The 13,434-nt window shown below is 44.6% G+C and overlaps 3 protein-coding genes across 3 annotated transcripts; 1 reads left to right on the forward strand and 2 right to left on the reverse strand.

Moving 5' to 3' along the window:
* LOC8054686 lies at positions 287–1,838 on the forward strand. Its single transcript, XM_002455434.2, has 2 exons — positions 287–920; positions 1,541–1,838. Exons 1-2 carry the CDS (start codon positions 538–540, stop codon positions 1,560–1,562), a joined length of 405 nt encoding a protein of 134 aa, XP_002455479.2. The 5' UTR covers positions 287–537; the 3' UTR covers positions 1,563–1,838.
* On the reverse strand, positions 1,795–3,214 carry LOC8054687 (rhomboid-like protein 14, mitochondrial). The gene has a single exon (XM_021455633.1). It carries the CDS (start codon positions 2,748–2,750, stop codon positions 1,827–1,829), a length of 924 nt encoding a protein of 307 aa, XP_021311308.1. The 5' UTR covers positions 2,751–3,214; the 3' UTR covers positions 1,795–1,826.
* On the reverse strand, positions 8,530–10,668 carry LOC8078128 (rhomboid-like protein 14, mitochondrial). Its single transcript, XM_002457636.2, has 2 exons — positions 10,123–10,668; positions 8,530–9,853 (listed from the first exon to the last, which is right to left on the reverse strand). Exons 1-2 carry the CDS (start codon positions 10,360–10,362, stop codon positions 9,059–9,061), a joined length of 1,035 nt encoding a protein of 344 aa, XP_002457681.1. The 5' UTR covers positions 10,363–10,668; the 3' UTR covers positions 8,530–9,058.

The raw sequence follows: 13,434 nt of genomic DNA on the forward strand, positions 1-13,434 counted from the left end.
TAAAAACTAATTACACAATTTGTCTGTAATTTGTGAGACAAATCTTTTAAACCCAGTTAGTCTGTAATTAAACAATATTTATCACATACAAACGAAAATGCTACCATAGCCATTTTTCAAAAAAATTTAGAACTAAACAAGGCCGGAGAGATCTGATGATGGAAAGGGAAGCCACATGCACTGGGATGCCTGCCACCTGCCGACATGCGGAAACGACGCCACGGCGACAGTTTCTTTTTTTTTTCCCCTAAAAAAAGACGCGATATATATCCAGCAGTCAACTGTGAATACGTGGACGGGCGTTGGACGGAGTGGGGAGGAGGGAGGAGGAACCAGAGGGGTGGATGGGAAGATGGGAACGCCATCGATTCCTCTCTGCAGCAGCAAGGCCCCGTGCGGCGGTGCCGGCTTTCCCAGCCCTCGTCTCCTGCTTGACAGATACCTTTGCGTGCCCTGTGCATCTGAGCCGATCTATCCACCATCCGAGGCAGTCTCTGCTTCTCGCGCGCGCATGCACGCCGGGAGGGAGGATAGGAAATGGCGAGGGAGGTACTAAACAGGAGCGCCGACGCTGACGGCCATCCTCTGCCGCAACCGGCCCCTTCCCCGTCTCCGGCAGCTGCCACGGAGGAGGAAGGTACGGACAGGAGCAAGGCCAAGAAGAACCTCAGGGACAGGGTATCCTTCTCGTCCTCGTCTTCCAGACCCCGCCCTTCGTGCTGGGGAGGCATCAGGATTCGTCGGATTGGCCGGACCAGAAGAGGCGGCGACGAGCATGACACGCGCGCAAGCCTCGGCGACCGTGGCCGCCGCTGCGCCTGTGGGTGCGGCGGCAAGGTGGGCGCGGGCGCTGCAGCGGTCGGGACGAGGTCCCTCCTCCAGCGCAACGATTTCTACTGCGACGATTGCAACCCGCACAGGTAGGAGACGTTTTGATGCTGCTCCTCTCCTCCTCTCTACTTGCTTTGCTGCTGCTCCAGATTTTGCCCGGATGGATGTATTGGATTGGATCATATGAGATTCAAATTTTAAGTGCTTCATCATTTTTCAATCTTTTCATGTGCATGACTCGTTAAAGTGGGGTATCAGGTAAACCAGTTCTTCTGTTTATATCCTGTCCCCTGTTATGTATTTGTTGTTGGAAATTTTCATAGTAACAATCATTTTGGCAGATCAAGTTTACTCTTAAACATGAATACAGCTACAAAGAACTCTGCCGCAAAATAAGGTTGTAAGATCTCGTAGTAGTGATGGGAAGAAAAATAAACAGATCCGACCGTCTAAACGCATATGTCACAAGCTATGGCCTTTGTTTAGTTTCAAAAAAATTTAGAAAACGACACTATAGCACTTTCGTTTTTATTTGACAAACATTATCTAATCACAAAGTAACTAGGCTTAAAAGATTCGTCTCGTGATTTACGGACAAACTGTGTAATTAGTTTTTATTTTTATTTATATTTAATGCTCAATGCATGTGTCGCAAGATTCAATGTGACGAAGAGTTTTTGGGATGAACTAAACAACGCCTATATTACAGGGAGACTGAGATGAACAGATAACGAGTGACTGATGCAAGCAAATCATCGATTCTTAGCACTATCCAGTATCCACTAACCCGAAACCTTAGTGATACACTCGAGTACTTTGATTACAATGTGGGGCTGAAAATAACAACTCATACAGAATTGGACAAAGCTACTTACTTTCCAAGACTCTTGAGACAACAAAAGGAATGGTGAGGGCAAGTCTAATCAGAATGCTGAAAGAACCTAGGGTGGCATCAATCTTCACACAGAGAAGCCTTTTCAGCATTGTAATTTTCGTCACATATCAAATCTGTGCACCCTCCTGAGCCGTAACTCCTCAACTGTAAGCTCTCTGTTCCACAAAGGTTGATGATGCCGTTGCTGTCCCCACGAAAAAGCACAGTAGTCCTCACGCATGGTGCTGCACCTCTCACATATATCAGTGGCAAGCGAGTTATAATCGTTGCAGCTCGAGCATATCCAGCATCCTTTCGGGCATCCTCTTGCTGCTGATGCACAGCACCCAACTCTTCGCCGACCTGTAACGTGACCCTTGGGCAGCGGCTGGACAGAAGAGCTCACGAGTTTCTGAGCAAATCTCACAGACAAGGCCATGGCCCTGGTACCACACGAGATCAGACGATAGAGCGGGCCTGGGCCCGGGCCCGGGCCTAGCCTGTTGAACGGGCCCGGATCTGGCCTGTTGAACAGGCCCTTGAGCCAAAGGTAGACATGTCCAGCAAGTATACCACCAAGATGGCCAACAAAGGAAGTATTGGGCATCAAAGCTTGAACGAGGAGCAGTTCAGCCCAAACAGCATACTTTGCTGGAATAACAACCATCCCAGCCAGATGCAAGAAATCGCCCGACTCGGCAGCATGCGCAGACATGCTCACGGCCTTGATGCCAAAGAGCACGCCGGAGAAGCCAATACAAAACTCGTCGTAGTACGGAGCACCGTTACCAACAAGGGACAAGCAGCCTTTGGACAAGAGCAGTATGGCACACCCTGTGACAGGCCAAGCAGTGCCCATGGACGTTTCAAGCTCTACGCCCGTCCACAGCAGAGTCGTCATGTTGCTGAATAAGTGAACTTCGTTCGTGTGGCACCAAGGTGACAGGAAAAACGTCTTCCAGTCTCTGAACTGCAAATTAAGAGTGTTCACGTAATGCGTCGTCAGGACATATAAGACTGTACATGTATAAAGGCTAAACATCATAAGTACTCCAACTTATACACAGAATCCTGGCAACTGCCATGTAGTTGCGCTCGGCAGAGGTGGTGGGTGCGAACAGCGTACCTTGAAGAACATGTTGGGATTCAAGGCGACGTAGGCTTTCTTCGGCAGGATCGCGTCGAGGGCGCCGGGGCGCAGGAAGACGAGCACGTTAGCGGCGAGCAGCGCGGCCGTAGCGGGCGGGCAGGCAGAGCCCGCGCGGCCATACTCGAGCAGCGCTTGCAGCCCCAGCAGGGGCAGCATGCCCTTGGACGGATCCACGACCAAGCCGCGACCCCGCGCGCGCCGCACCGCTACATGTTGGGCATTAGCATCGGTCGGGAAGAGCCTCGTGCCCCGGTTTCCGAGCCGGTGCTGCCCTTTCGGGACTAAAGGCCCACTTTAGTTCCGGTCCGGGGAAGCGGGGCTAAAGCCCCCTTTAACACCGGTTTGGTTTCTTTTTTTTTTATTTCTTCGGTTCTGTTTATTGTTTTTATATAATAATAATAGGTTTTTTAATACATATTTTATGCTGATACAATAATATATTTATATTACACGCATATTAAACATATATAAATAAAAATTATAGGCTTAGCTTTATAATTAAGCTTTGCCTATAATAAAATAAATAGGCCACATTAAAAATTAAATAGATATGTACAAAGCTTTATATATAGTTTTATAAGTACAAAATTCGTAACACATATATACATAGAGTTTTTTCTCCCAATGTCTAAAACCGATACAAATAATCATCGTTGTTTGGAATAAGAGTTTCGTTGCCGTTGAAGTGAAACTCGCCGTTTGGATTGATCACTTGCTCGCGGAGAAATCCTGTTATCGTGTCTTGGATAGCTTTGATTCGGTCTTTCTGCATGACCTTTTCCCTCAACCATTCCGTCTTTAATTTGAAATAAATAAAAAAGGTATTAGTTATCTAAGTTCAATATAATTCAGGAGATAATAAAAAGAGACATCTAACGTACTCTGAGCGTCTCTGTGGGTGTTTGATTGACTTGTGCCATCATGAATTTGCACACGTAATATGCACATAGGTTGTTGCCCCTTCTTGTCTTAAACACCACTGTACGATATATATATATATATAAAATATTCACGGCCACGACAATAAGAAGGCTCAAAGTTAGCGAAAGTTTGCTAGCCAGTAAAACTTACTTCTAGATGAATTATGTTAAGCGGCGCTTTACATCCACTGAGATGTTCACGGTCAATAAATCTTTCCCAAACCCTACACACAACCATTGTGGATCGTGAACTAATAACCATTTGTTGATAATTTTCTGGTGGTTTTCTCATTGTGTCAAAGATTATCAACCGGTTCTTGGAAATTTCAATGACTATGAGTATCCAGTGAAAGCTGTTTACACACATATATAGTTAGGCCTATATATAACTATATAAAACTTGTTTCGAGTAATAATAAGTAAAATAAAATGTGCATGCACTTAATAACTATATAACTCACTCGAAGTTGAAGGGGAAGAGTATTTTTTGTTTTTCTTTTTGGTTCACAAAGAACCTCATAAGATTGGTGTAGACTTCTGTCTCATGAGATGCTATCCACACTGCCTGCGGAGCCTTGAAAACAATATAAGGATCAACGAACCCAATACTGTTGTCATTTCTGATTCTAAGTTCTCTCATTTGGTGTCTACATATATACATACAAATCCTAAGTGTGTAAGGATTATATACATGTAATTAAAGAAGTTAGAAGTTTAATAAAAAGAAAGAAATACATACAGACAAAAGCAGCTGATAAGAGATTTGTCGAGAGCATCGAGGTGATATAATTAGTGTAATTCTTCAAACTGGACGTATATGAGGTCATCTCCACAGAAGTAGTGATGTTGTATAATACGAACATAAATCCAATTATCTCCCTTTTAGACGCCTCCATGCACCACTTGTTTATTGCAAACATTTGTGTGCCGAGCTCATGTAAACGCTGAGGGTTGAATAGACTCCTGCCCGGTTCGTATCTTGCCTTCCATTGATCAACTACCTCAGCTTTTTCAAATGTTTGACATCCAATAATGGCGGCAATGTCTTCAATATTTAAACCGCTCTGTCCAAAGTAATGCTCAAGCGAATCTAGCTCAGACAACGCTAAGGATTTCTTTGGCATCAAGTCTTCATTTGAGCCGTATTGATTTGGCACAATCAAAGGGGGCACCGGTTTTGATACTTCTCCGAGCTGTGGGACCCTCTTTCCTACTCTCTTTCTAGGCTGTAAAGACTTGACCAGAGACCGCTCATAGTCCGAAAGTGCTGGCTTTTTCTGAGCTTCCCGCTGCTTCTTTTGCTGGTCCGACACCTTCTTCCTCAGTTCCTCTGGCTTTACATAAAAGTATGACTTTTCTGGGTTTAGCCACTTTTTCCTTTCCTCCTTCAATTTATCAAAAAATTGTTTCACCTTAGCTTTGGATGTAGCAATTACCTCCTCTTCACTCTTTTCATAAGGTAATTTCTCTGGTGTCTTAGCTTTCTTTGCTGAGGCAGCCTTCTTTGGAGGTGGGACCGATGACTTCGGTCGTTCTTGTGCGGACCGCTTCTGACTACCTCGCTTTGGAGGCGAGGGGACCGACCGTGTACTCTTTGGAGAGGGCGGTGCAGGCGGTGGAGGTGGTGGGGCCGATCTTTTTGGTGTTGGAGAACACGATGGAGGAGTTGGAGACCTCGGTGGAGGAGGTGGAGACCGTGGTGGAGGCGGTGGCGGGGTCGGTGTGGCCGCCACAGGTGTTGGAGGAGATCCAGCATTGTCACCGCCCGCACCACTATGATGCGCTGGGGAAAGAACGAGACTTAGGTTGGAGGAGTCCCTGCAAAGAAAACAATTACAAGTTTTGTGAGCAAACTTTTTTTAAATTCATTAGGTTACTCTTACATCTGTCGTAGATCTTTCCTTACTTCAACTTAGATGACAGTTGTTGATGAACCTTTTGCTCTTGGTGACTTAGAGTCAAGGGTGGTTGATCGCCCAAGGATGGTTAGGGTTCCTGTGTTTAGAGCTTAAGTATTTACTCAAAAAGATTGAGTGTAAACATCAAGGTAACAGAACAGGGGTGTATCGATAAGAGGCTTCCAAAAGGTCGAACCGTTGCGTCGGCGCATTCGCTCGTCTCCCCATGTTGTCGATGCGTCGGCGAGCTCGCTTATTTCGCCATGCCACCGATGCATCTCTCCGGCGGCCAACACCACCGCTGGCCCGTCTCACCTGTAGTTGCGCCTCCACCGCCGCCTCCACCTCCTCACGGCCCTGCTTCCGCGTTCTTCCGAGAAGCCGGCTCCGCTACGATGGCTGTTGCTGAGGTGGCGCCAACGATTCAGAATCAGAAATCAAACAAAGACGCGAGCTTGGATTGGAAAAAAATTGGAATCCAATCTAACATCAAAGGAAGACACAACATCACAGACCAAACAAAGGAGAAAGAACTGAAACCACCATGGACAAATCGCCAACACAGGCCGTCCAAGGCACGTCCAACCCGCACATGCTGCTTCCACGCTCCGTCACTCACCGATAATTATTATTTAACCATGGACAAACTAGAGTTAAAGATTTGTCTCGCAAATTACAGTCAAACCATATAATTAGATTTTTATCTATATTTAATGTTTCATGCATACATCAAAAGATTCGATGTGGCAGAAAATCTTAAAAATTTTAGGAACTAAACAAGACCTAAGGCTACTAGAGGCCATCCCATGCAGGACAAGACCGGTTACTTGGGCCTTGTTTACTTCCATTTTTTTTACAAAATATGAACAGTAACATTTTCATTTATATTTGATAAATATTGTCCAATCATAAACTAACTAGACTCAAAAGATTCATCTCACAAATATAGATAAACTGTGTAATTAGTTACTTTTTTATCTATATTTAATACTTTATGTATGTGCCGCAAGATTCGATGGGATGAGAATATGAAAAATTTTGCAAAATAAGGTGACAAGAGGAGGCTGGCGTGTCCTTAAAGTTGTCCGTCCACAAGGCCTCAACCTTGATGCTCTGCTCCCTCCATCCATAAATAAATACACATCTTATTTCCTAAAGAGTTAAATATTTTAAGTTTCACCAAATATATACAAAAGTATACTATTATTTATCATATATTGATACTATTTGATATATTTTTAGTCAAACTTGAAAAGTTTGACTATTTAGCAAACGAGTTGTTTCATGCGAAAACGACATAGGTATTTTAGGACGAAAGAAATATGCATCTAAGATAGTTTCTCACGTTTTGTTAGGCTAGTCACAATAAGAATTTCATGTGAGCTTTATTTATATTAAGTAAGTTGTCACATAGGTTTTTTGGATGACATGACACTGTATTTAAGAAGAAAGAGAAAAATGGATTTCATCTTTTTTATATGATTACTAACTCTTTATGAGTCCTGAAATTAAATGGCAATAAAACCATAGAATGAAACTCTCCATTAAGAGTAAACGTTTCATCTAAGTTTTATTTCACTATCTAATTTTGAGCGCTGCCAAATCCCTCGATTTGTTTCTACATGCCTCCCTTCTGCTGACCCCACTGCATCATATTTCAGTCTTCCTGCTTTACTCACATTTGAATCTTTATATATAGTTACTCTCTATCAATGATATTTCAATAAGTCTAGTTTCAGTGAGGTTTTAATAGAGTTTCATAAACATTAAATATGCTAATGTGATACCGTATTAATAAAGAAAGAGAATATGAGATGATAAGAGTTTCGTGAGAGTAGAGAGGGTTTCATGTGAATAAAACTCTTCTACACAGTTTATAAAATATGGATGCATTAAAAATTAGGTCATGAAACTCCCACCGAGGATGGCTAGGGAAACTTGTATGTGAAATCTCTTGACAGGTCCACTACAAAATGCTAATTCCCTAGGACCATCCCCCCTACAAGAACCCAATTAGCAATTATCAAGAATCATTTAGAACCCAATTAGCTTCAATTCAGAAAAAAGACAGCCTTGTATCTGCATAAAGGAACATGTATATAAAGGTTCAGTAGGGCACCTGCTATCAATATTCAGACTGACTTATTGAACCAAGTCAACATTATAACTTGTAGGATAGAAGTCTCGTTGCCCTTTATTTTTGATTTGAGAATTGACTTAAAAATTATGCAATAGTCCAATACAAAAAAATAGTTTATATCCCCTGCATTTATCTTTGATAACTATAGATAGCCTAATAGTATAATTATTGTGTCTTTTCTTCACCCTCTTCCATAAGTGACTGATTAATCTATACACTACTTTATAACTAGCCTTCCCCTGCAGTTTCATTTATGCTCCGAGTTTGTGTCTCTTATTTGTGTGCCTTATTGTTCTCACTCCCGGATATTTCGACTGTTTGCATCTCCAAAAATTAACTTTACTGAGCTCCTTCATATTTGAATACTGCAATTTCCACAGCAAGTGTTCTTCTCTTACAGACAGCTAACAAGGATATCCTTATGCAGCGGTTCTGAGACTAACTTCTTCTGAAACTTTTCATGTGAAGCAGTTAGTTTGCTACTGCATGCCTCCAAGGTTTCCAAGCATCATGAAATGATTCTGGCATTACTGGCAAGAGATCAGATTGCTTGTGCTAGTTGGCATCTGCATATTCTTGCAATACTGCACTACATCTGAATTATCATGGAAGTTCGACCATTCTATCTTCTGAGCAGCAAAACTTGCACAGGCGATCACTTGATCTCGTGATGTATGCATATGTTATCTTTTTACCGACTCTCAATCTAAATCTACAATACCAGGACACTTGCATCTGCTTCTCTTTTATCTGCATGGGTCTACTCAAATCTAGCATACATGAAGTGCCAGAGCAAGTGAATCACCACCGCAATTCTCCTTCATCACAGCAAAGTTGTTGGTACATGGAAGGTACAACAGGCAGCTTGGTTAGACCCTCAACGCTAGCCTAAACCTGGAAAAATATACTCGCGAGCTCAGAAACGTGCGGCAACGCCGTGCCCAGAGTTTTCTAGTATACTCTTATAAAAGGTGACACATATGCTGACACTTTTTCTTCGACGTGCCCTGGGATAATTTGTATTATTAGGCAATAATTGCTTACTTCCAAGGCTTTGAACAACCTAAAATTATATCAGTAACAGTCTCCTTCAAAAAATGAGGACAAATTCAATTATGTAAACATTCCTCATCATGAGAAGAACCAAATGTGCCTGCACTATCTATTAGAGGAATGCAAGTATCATACATACATAGACCTTTGTTTAGCATGGTGCAATGTGTGCGCTGATAACAATGATTTACATCATCTGTCAAATCTTTGCAGCCTCCTTCGGCGTATCTCATTGACTGAGAGTTCTCCATTACCACCAGCTTGATGATCCTGTCTCTGTGAAAAAGCATTGTCCTCTCGTGCAGTGTTGCACATCTCACATATATCTGTGGAAGCTGAATTGTCATAGGTGCAGGTTGAGCATCTCCATAACCGTCGAGGAGCATCTCTTGCTGATTGCCGTCGCCCAACCCTGCCCCGACCTGTAAAGCGTCCCTGTGAATGGGCAGACCATAGAAGATTCTGAGCAAATCTTACTGGCCAGGTCACGACTTTTGCAATGCTTGACATCAGAAGAGTGACCGGATCTGGCCCATTTAATGCACGCTTCAGCCAAAGATAAACCAATCCAGCAAGTATTCCACTAAGATGGCCAAGAAAAGATGTCCCAGGAATGAAAACCTGAATGAGGATCAACTCAGCCCAGGCTGCATATTTCGCTGGAATAACCATCCCATGCAGATAGACAAAGTCTTCTGACCAGGCGTTCAGTACAACCTTCATGGCAAACAGAACACCAGAGAATCCAACAGCGTACTGATTGTAGTACGCAGTATAATCACCAAGCAAGAGCAAGCCTTTGGACAAGAGCAGCGTGATACCCTGTGACAGGCCAAGCAATGCAGCAACCATGGAAGCAAACTCGACACTACCCATGGATGTTTCAAGCTGAATGCCCTTCCATAGGAGCGACGTCATGTTGTAAAAGAGGTGGCTTTCACTCAGGTGGTAGAATGGTGACAAGAAGAAGCGCACCAGGTCACCATACTGCAAAAATGTTAGATCATAATTAGCTTAGAACTGAACACATGCTTATGTGTGTGATTGCTATATGGGGAATCATTGGGCGATGCTGTGCTAGCAAATTTGTGTGTGTCTCGTTACTCGAAGTTGAGAACCAAATTTCATTATTACTGGTCGCACTTATTCGTCCCCCTTGTCTACCACATACCCCAATCAACAGAAAAAAAAAGGTGGATACGTGTACAAGAATTTCATTTTCTCTGTGCTATGGACAAGTAGGTAAGATTGGGTACCTCGATGATGAGCCACGGGTTGAAGGAGACGCGCGTGAGCGAGGGCAGGATCCCGTCGAGCGCGCCGGGGCGGAGGTAGATGAGCGCGTTGGCGGCGAGCAACGCCGCCGTCACGGGCGGCCGGGAGGCGCCCGCGCGGCCGTACTCGATGAGAACCTGAAGCGCCAGCAGTGGCAGCATCCCTCCCGACGCCCCGGCACCGAAGCTGCGCCGCCGGCCACGGCTCATGCCGGACCCCATCTCCGAGACCGCCGATCGAGGAACTAAAGCTGCAGCTGCCTTCACACGCAAACACTACTAGAAATTCAACTGGCTTCCTATCGCCTTGCGGGTACCCAAGTCCTTTTATTTTTGGATGAATCAGTTGGGGGAATCTTCGTGTTCTTTCTTCGGGCGCAAGGGAAGGGATGGATGGCGGCAAGGCGATCGAACCTTCCGGATGACTCTCGGCTCTGGCTGTCTAGCCGCGCCGCTCCGCTCGCCCCCAATTCGCTCTCTATACAGTACATCTAATTTGTTTTTTTATGAAAAAGAACATCTTGTTTTTTATTTTCTATTATTTATCTACATACTAGTAAATATGTCCGTTCATTGCGACGAAAGAAAAAAAAATAGTTGACCTGTTTGCTTTAGCTTGTTGCAAATAGTTGACTTGTTTGTTTTAGCTTGTTGCACAACTACAAGCCACGATAGCTTAATTTTACGATAATGCTTTGACGTTCGGTCGTTATGCTCTCCTTGCCCACTTTGCCTCATGTTGCTTGCTCCCTCATCCACTCATCTGCTCTCCCTCTCAAAAATTCTCCGTACCCTTCCACCACTTAACCTGGGAGACCCCAATCTGGCGCGACGCCTTTCCCCATCCCCCTCCTCAGTGAAAGCTCAAGCACGCAACAAGGGGATCATGGAGGTGGCGTCCTCTACGCATCCCGAGACCGATGTGCCTTCTCCTCCTTGGCACGCCGTCCCCCACCTCGACCGTGGCCATGGTGGCCTTCTCGTCATGGATTCATGGAGCACTCATCTTCTCGTGGTGGATCCATGGAGCAAGAAGGAGATCCAGCGCGTAGTGGTCTCTTCCACCCAATAGGCGACGACGACCCATCCCCCATCCCATCCATGAAGGCAACTCGTTCTGCACCGTGACGGTGCCCCAACCCATGTGTGTAACACACTAAAAATGCCTTTTCTTCAAAGTTAAATTTGATTATTGAGTCAATTTATGAGCATTAAAATCTAGGGAAAATAATAAATTTTGAGAAATTAAAAGTTAGCATAAGTTTAGAAATATGTTGATGTATTCATGCTACAACATTTTATTTATGTCATGGGTGGATTTGTGCAAAAGGGATTTGAATTCAAAATTGAATTTGAAAAGGGCTTTGAAAAATCTATTGAAAAAAATAAAAAGAGAATCCCCCTCTCCTCCCTGGTTGGTTTCGGCCTGCTGGCCCAGCTTCCCCGGCCCGCGAGCTCTCTTCCCCTCCCTCTTCCTGGGTCGTGGCCCAACCGGCAACCCCCTCCATTCCCCCTTCTCTCTCTGTCGAGCGGGACCCGCTTGTCATCTCTCTCCCCTAACCGCTCCCCCCACTTGCAGCGCTCGGCAACTGCCGGTCGTGCCCTCGCTACCACTCCCCCACGATTTCCCCGCGCCTCGGCCGCATTTGAGGAGAGCCCGAGCTGTCCTCCCTCTCCTCATTCCACTCCCATTTCGTGTCCGCTCTCGCTCAAACGCGCACAACAACCGCAACGAAAGAACGCCGCCAGAGACCACCACAACCGCCGCGTTCTACTCAAAGAACCGAGCCATCCCCGCCCAAATTCTTCACATTGCTGAGCTATCCTCCTTCCCCGCGTTCTTCTCAACCCAATTCCGCGCGATTTGGTGCCTCCTAGCGCTCTAGCCACGAGCTCCGAGGCCGCCGGCATGGTGCCGCCACGAACTGCCACGTTGACCACCCCTCTGGCTACGAAAACCCTTGGGATGGATTCGCCTCACTTTCCTCTCTCTCCCGGTGTGCTCGGCTTCAAGAACCGTGCACCGTAGTGCCCTAACGCCCAACACCGATCCAACGCCTAAGAGCGCCCGATACCCCTCCGTGGGTCTTTTTGCTAAAGAAAACCCCAAGTTCCTTGAATTCACACCCGCAGTCCTGGGCCAGGTGAAAGCCCTAGTTTGGTTTTGGATAATTGATGAAACCTATGTGTACTAACATTTGTCATGAGTGAAATATAAAGATAGGTTGGTACACACCAAGTGATGGAGCAAGATGATGGTCATGGTGATGGAGGTGACCAAAAGATGATATTCAAGTGCTCCAACTTAGAAAAGAAGAAAGAGAAAAACAAAATGGGCTCAAGGCAAAGGTATTTTTAATAGGGCCATTTTGTTTTGCCACTCAAGACACCTAGTGGGTGTGAGTGGATTTAGGATAGATAACCGTACTATAAAGAGGGGAAATCTTTAATTGCAATGGTTATCTAGTGCCACTAAGTATGTTTCTCATTTGCATTTACCTAGCACTTAGTGACGTGGTGAGCTGCATGAGAAAGCTTATAAAAATATTTGTGAAAAGCTAATTTAAATGTCCAATTTATTTTGGAATATTTTTGGTGAAATTAGCTACTTCAAAAGATGCTGAAAATTCAAAGAAGATGAACTGTTGTCCAGACGTAAAAGAACTGCAAGCTACTGAACAGTTTTTGTAAGTAGCTGAAACAAGTTGGAAGCAGTTGCAATCAGTTAAAACTAGTGGACAGTTCAAATAGCAAGCAGGTGAATATTTTTGTAAGAAGCTGGAAGCAGTTGCGACTAGTTGCAACCAGTTAAAATCAGTGCACAGCTCAACAGCAAGCAAATGAGTGTGGTTGCAAGTAACTGGAGGCAGTCGCAACCAGTCAAATCCAGTGTGCAGCCCAACAGCAAGCAGGAGAAAGAAAGTTGAAAGCAGTTGCAGCCAGTTGGAACCAGTTGAAAGAATTTACAAATGTTGGCTGCTGTCTGTCTCGTACGTAAGAAGGAAATGGCTGAGACCATACTTGCATGTGTTGCATGTTGTGGAGCTCTTGCCACATTAAATGTGAGAGAGAATGAGAAAGGTGATTTGCATGGCTGCATGCAAATGTAAACACGCTTTGAGAAAAAGAGGTAGCCATTGACCTATGCTAATTATAGCGTGGGGTCTACTCAAGTACAAGGAGGTAATTAATTATTTTGAGGTGCTGCTTGTCCATTCAGAGTGGAGAGTAGCAGGAGTGCATGCGCGTGGACTGCTAGGAAGTTGCGTCTCTTTGCTGATCACTCATTTATTT

The sequence above is a fragment of the Sorghum bicolor genome, chromosome 3 (genome assembly GCF_000003195.3).
Source record: "Sorghum bicolor cultivar BTx623 chromosome 3, Sorghum_bicolor_NCBIv3, whole genome shotgun sequence".
Taxonomy (NCBI): domain Eukaryota; kingdom Viridiplantae; phylum Streptophyta; class Magnoliopsida; order Poales; family Poaceae; genus Sorghum; species Sorghum bicolor.

Bases quoted from the DNA above. Each gene is read 5' to 3' on its own strand.
- LOC8054686 (XM_002455434.2), top strand. From the start codon at position 538: ATGGCGAGGGAGGTACTAAACAGGAGCGCCGACGCTGACGGCCATCCT. The intron at 921-1,540 runs GTAGGAGACGTT...CCTATATTACAG, and splicing joins GACGATTGCAACCCGCACAG to GGAGACTGAGATGAACAGAT.
- LOC8078128 (XM_002457636.2), bottom strand. From the start codon at position 10,362: ATGGGGTCCGGCATGAGCCGTGGCCGGCGGCGCAGCTTCGGTGCCGGG. The intron at 9,854-10,122 runs GTACCCAATCTT...ACATTTTTGCAG, and splicing joins ACCCGTGGCTCATCATCGAG to TATGGTGACCTGGTGCGCTT.
- LOC8054687 (XM_021455633.1), bottom strand. From the start codon at position 2,750: ATGATGTTTAGCCTTTATACATGTACAGTCTTATATGTCCTGACGACG.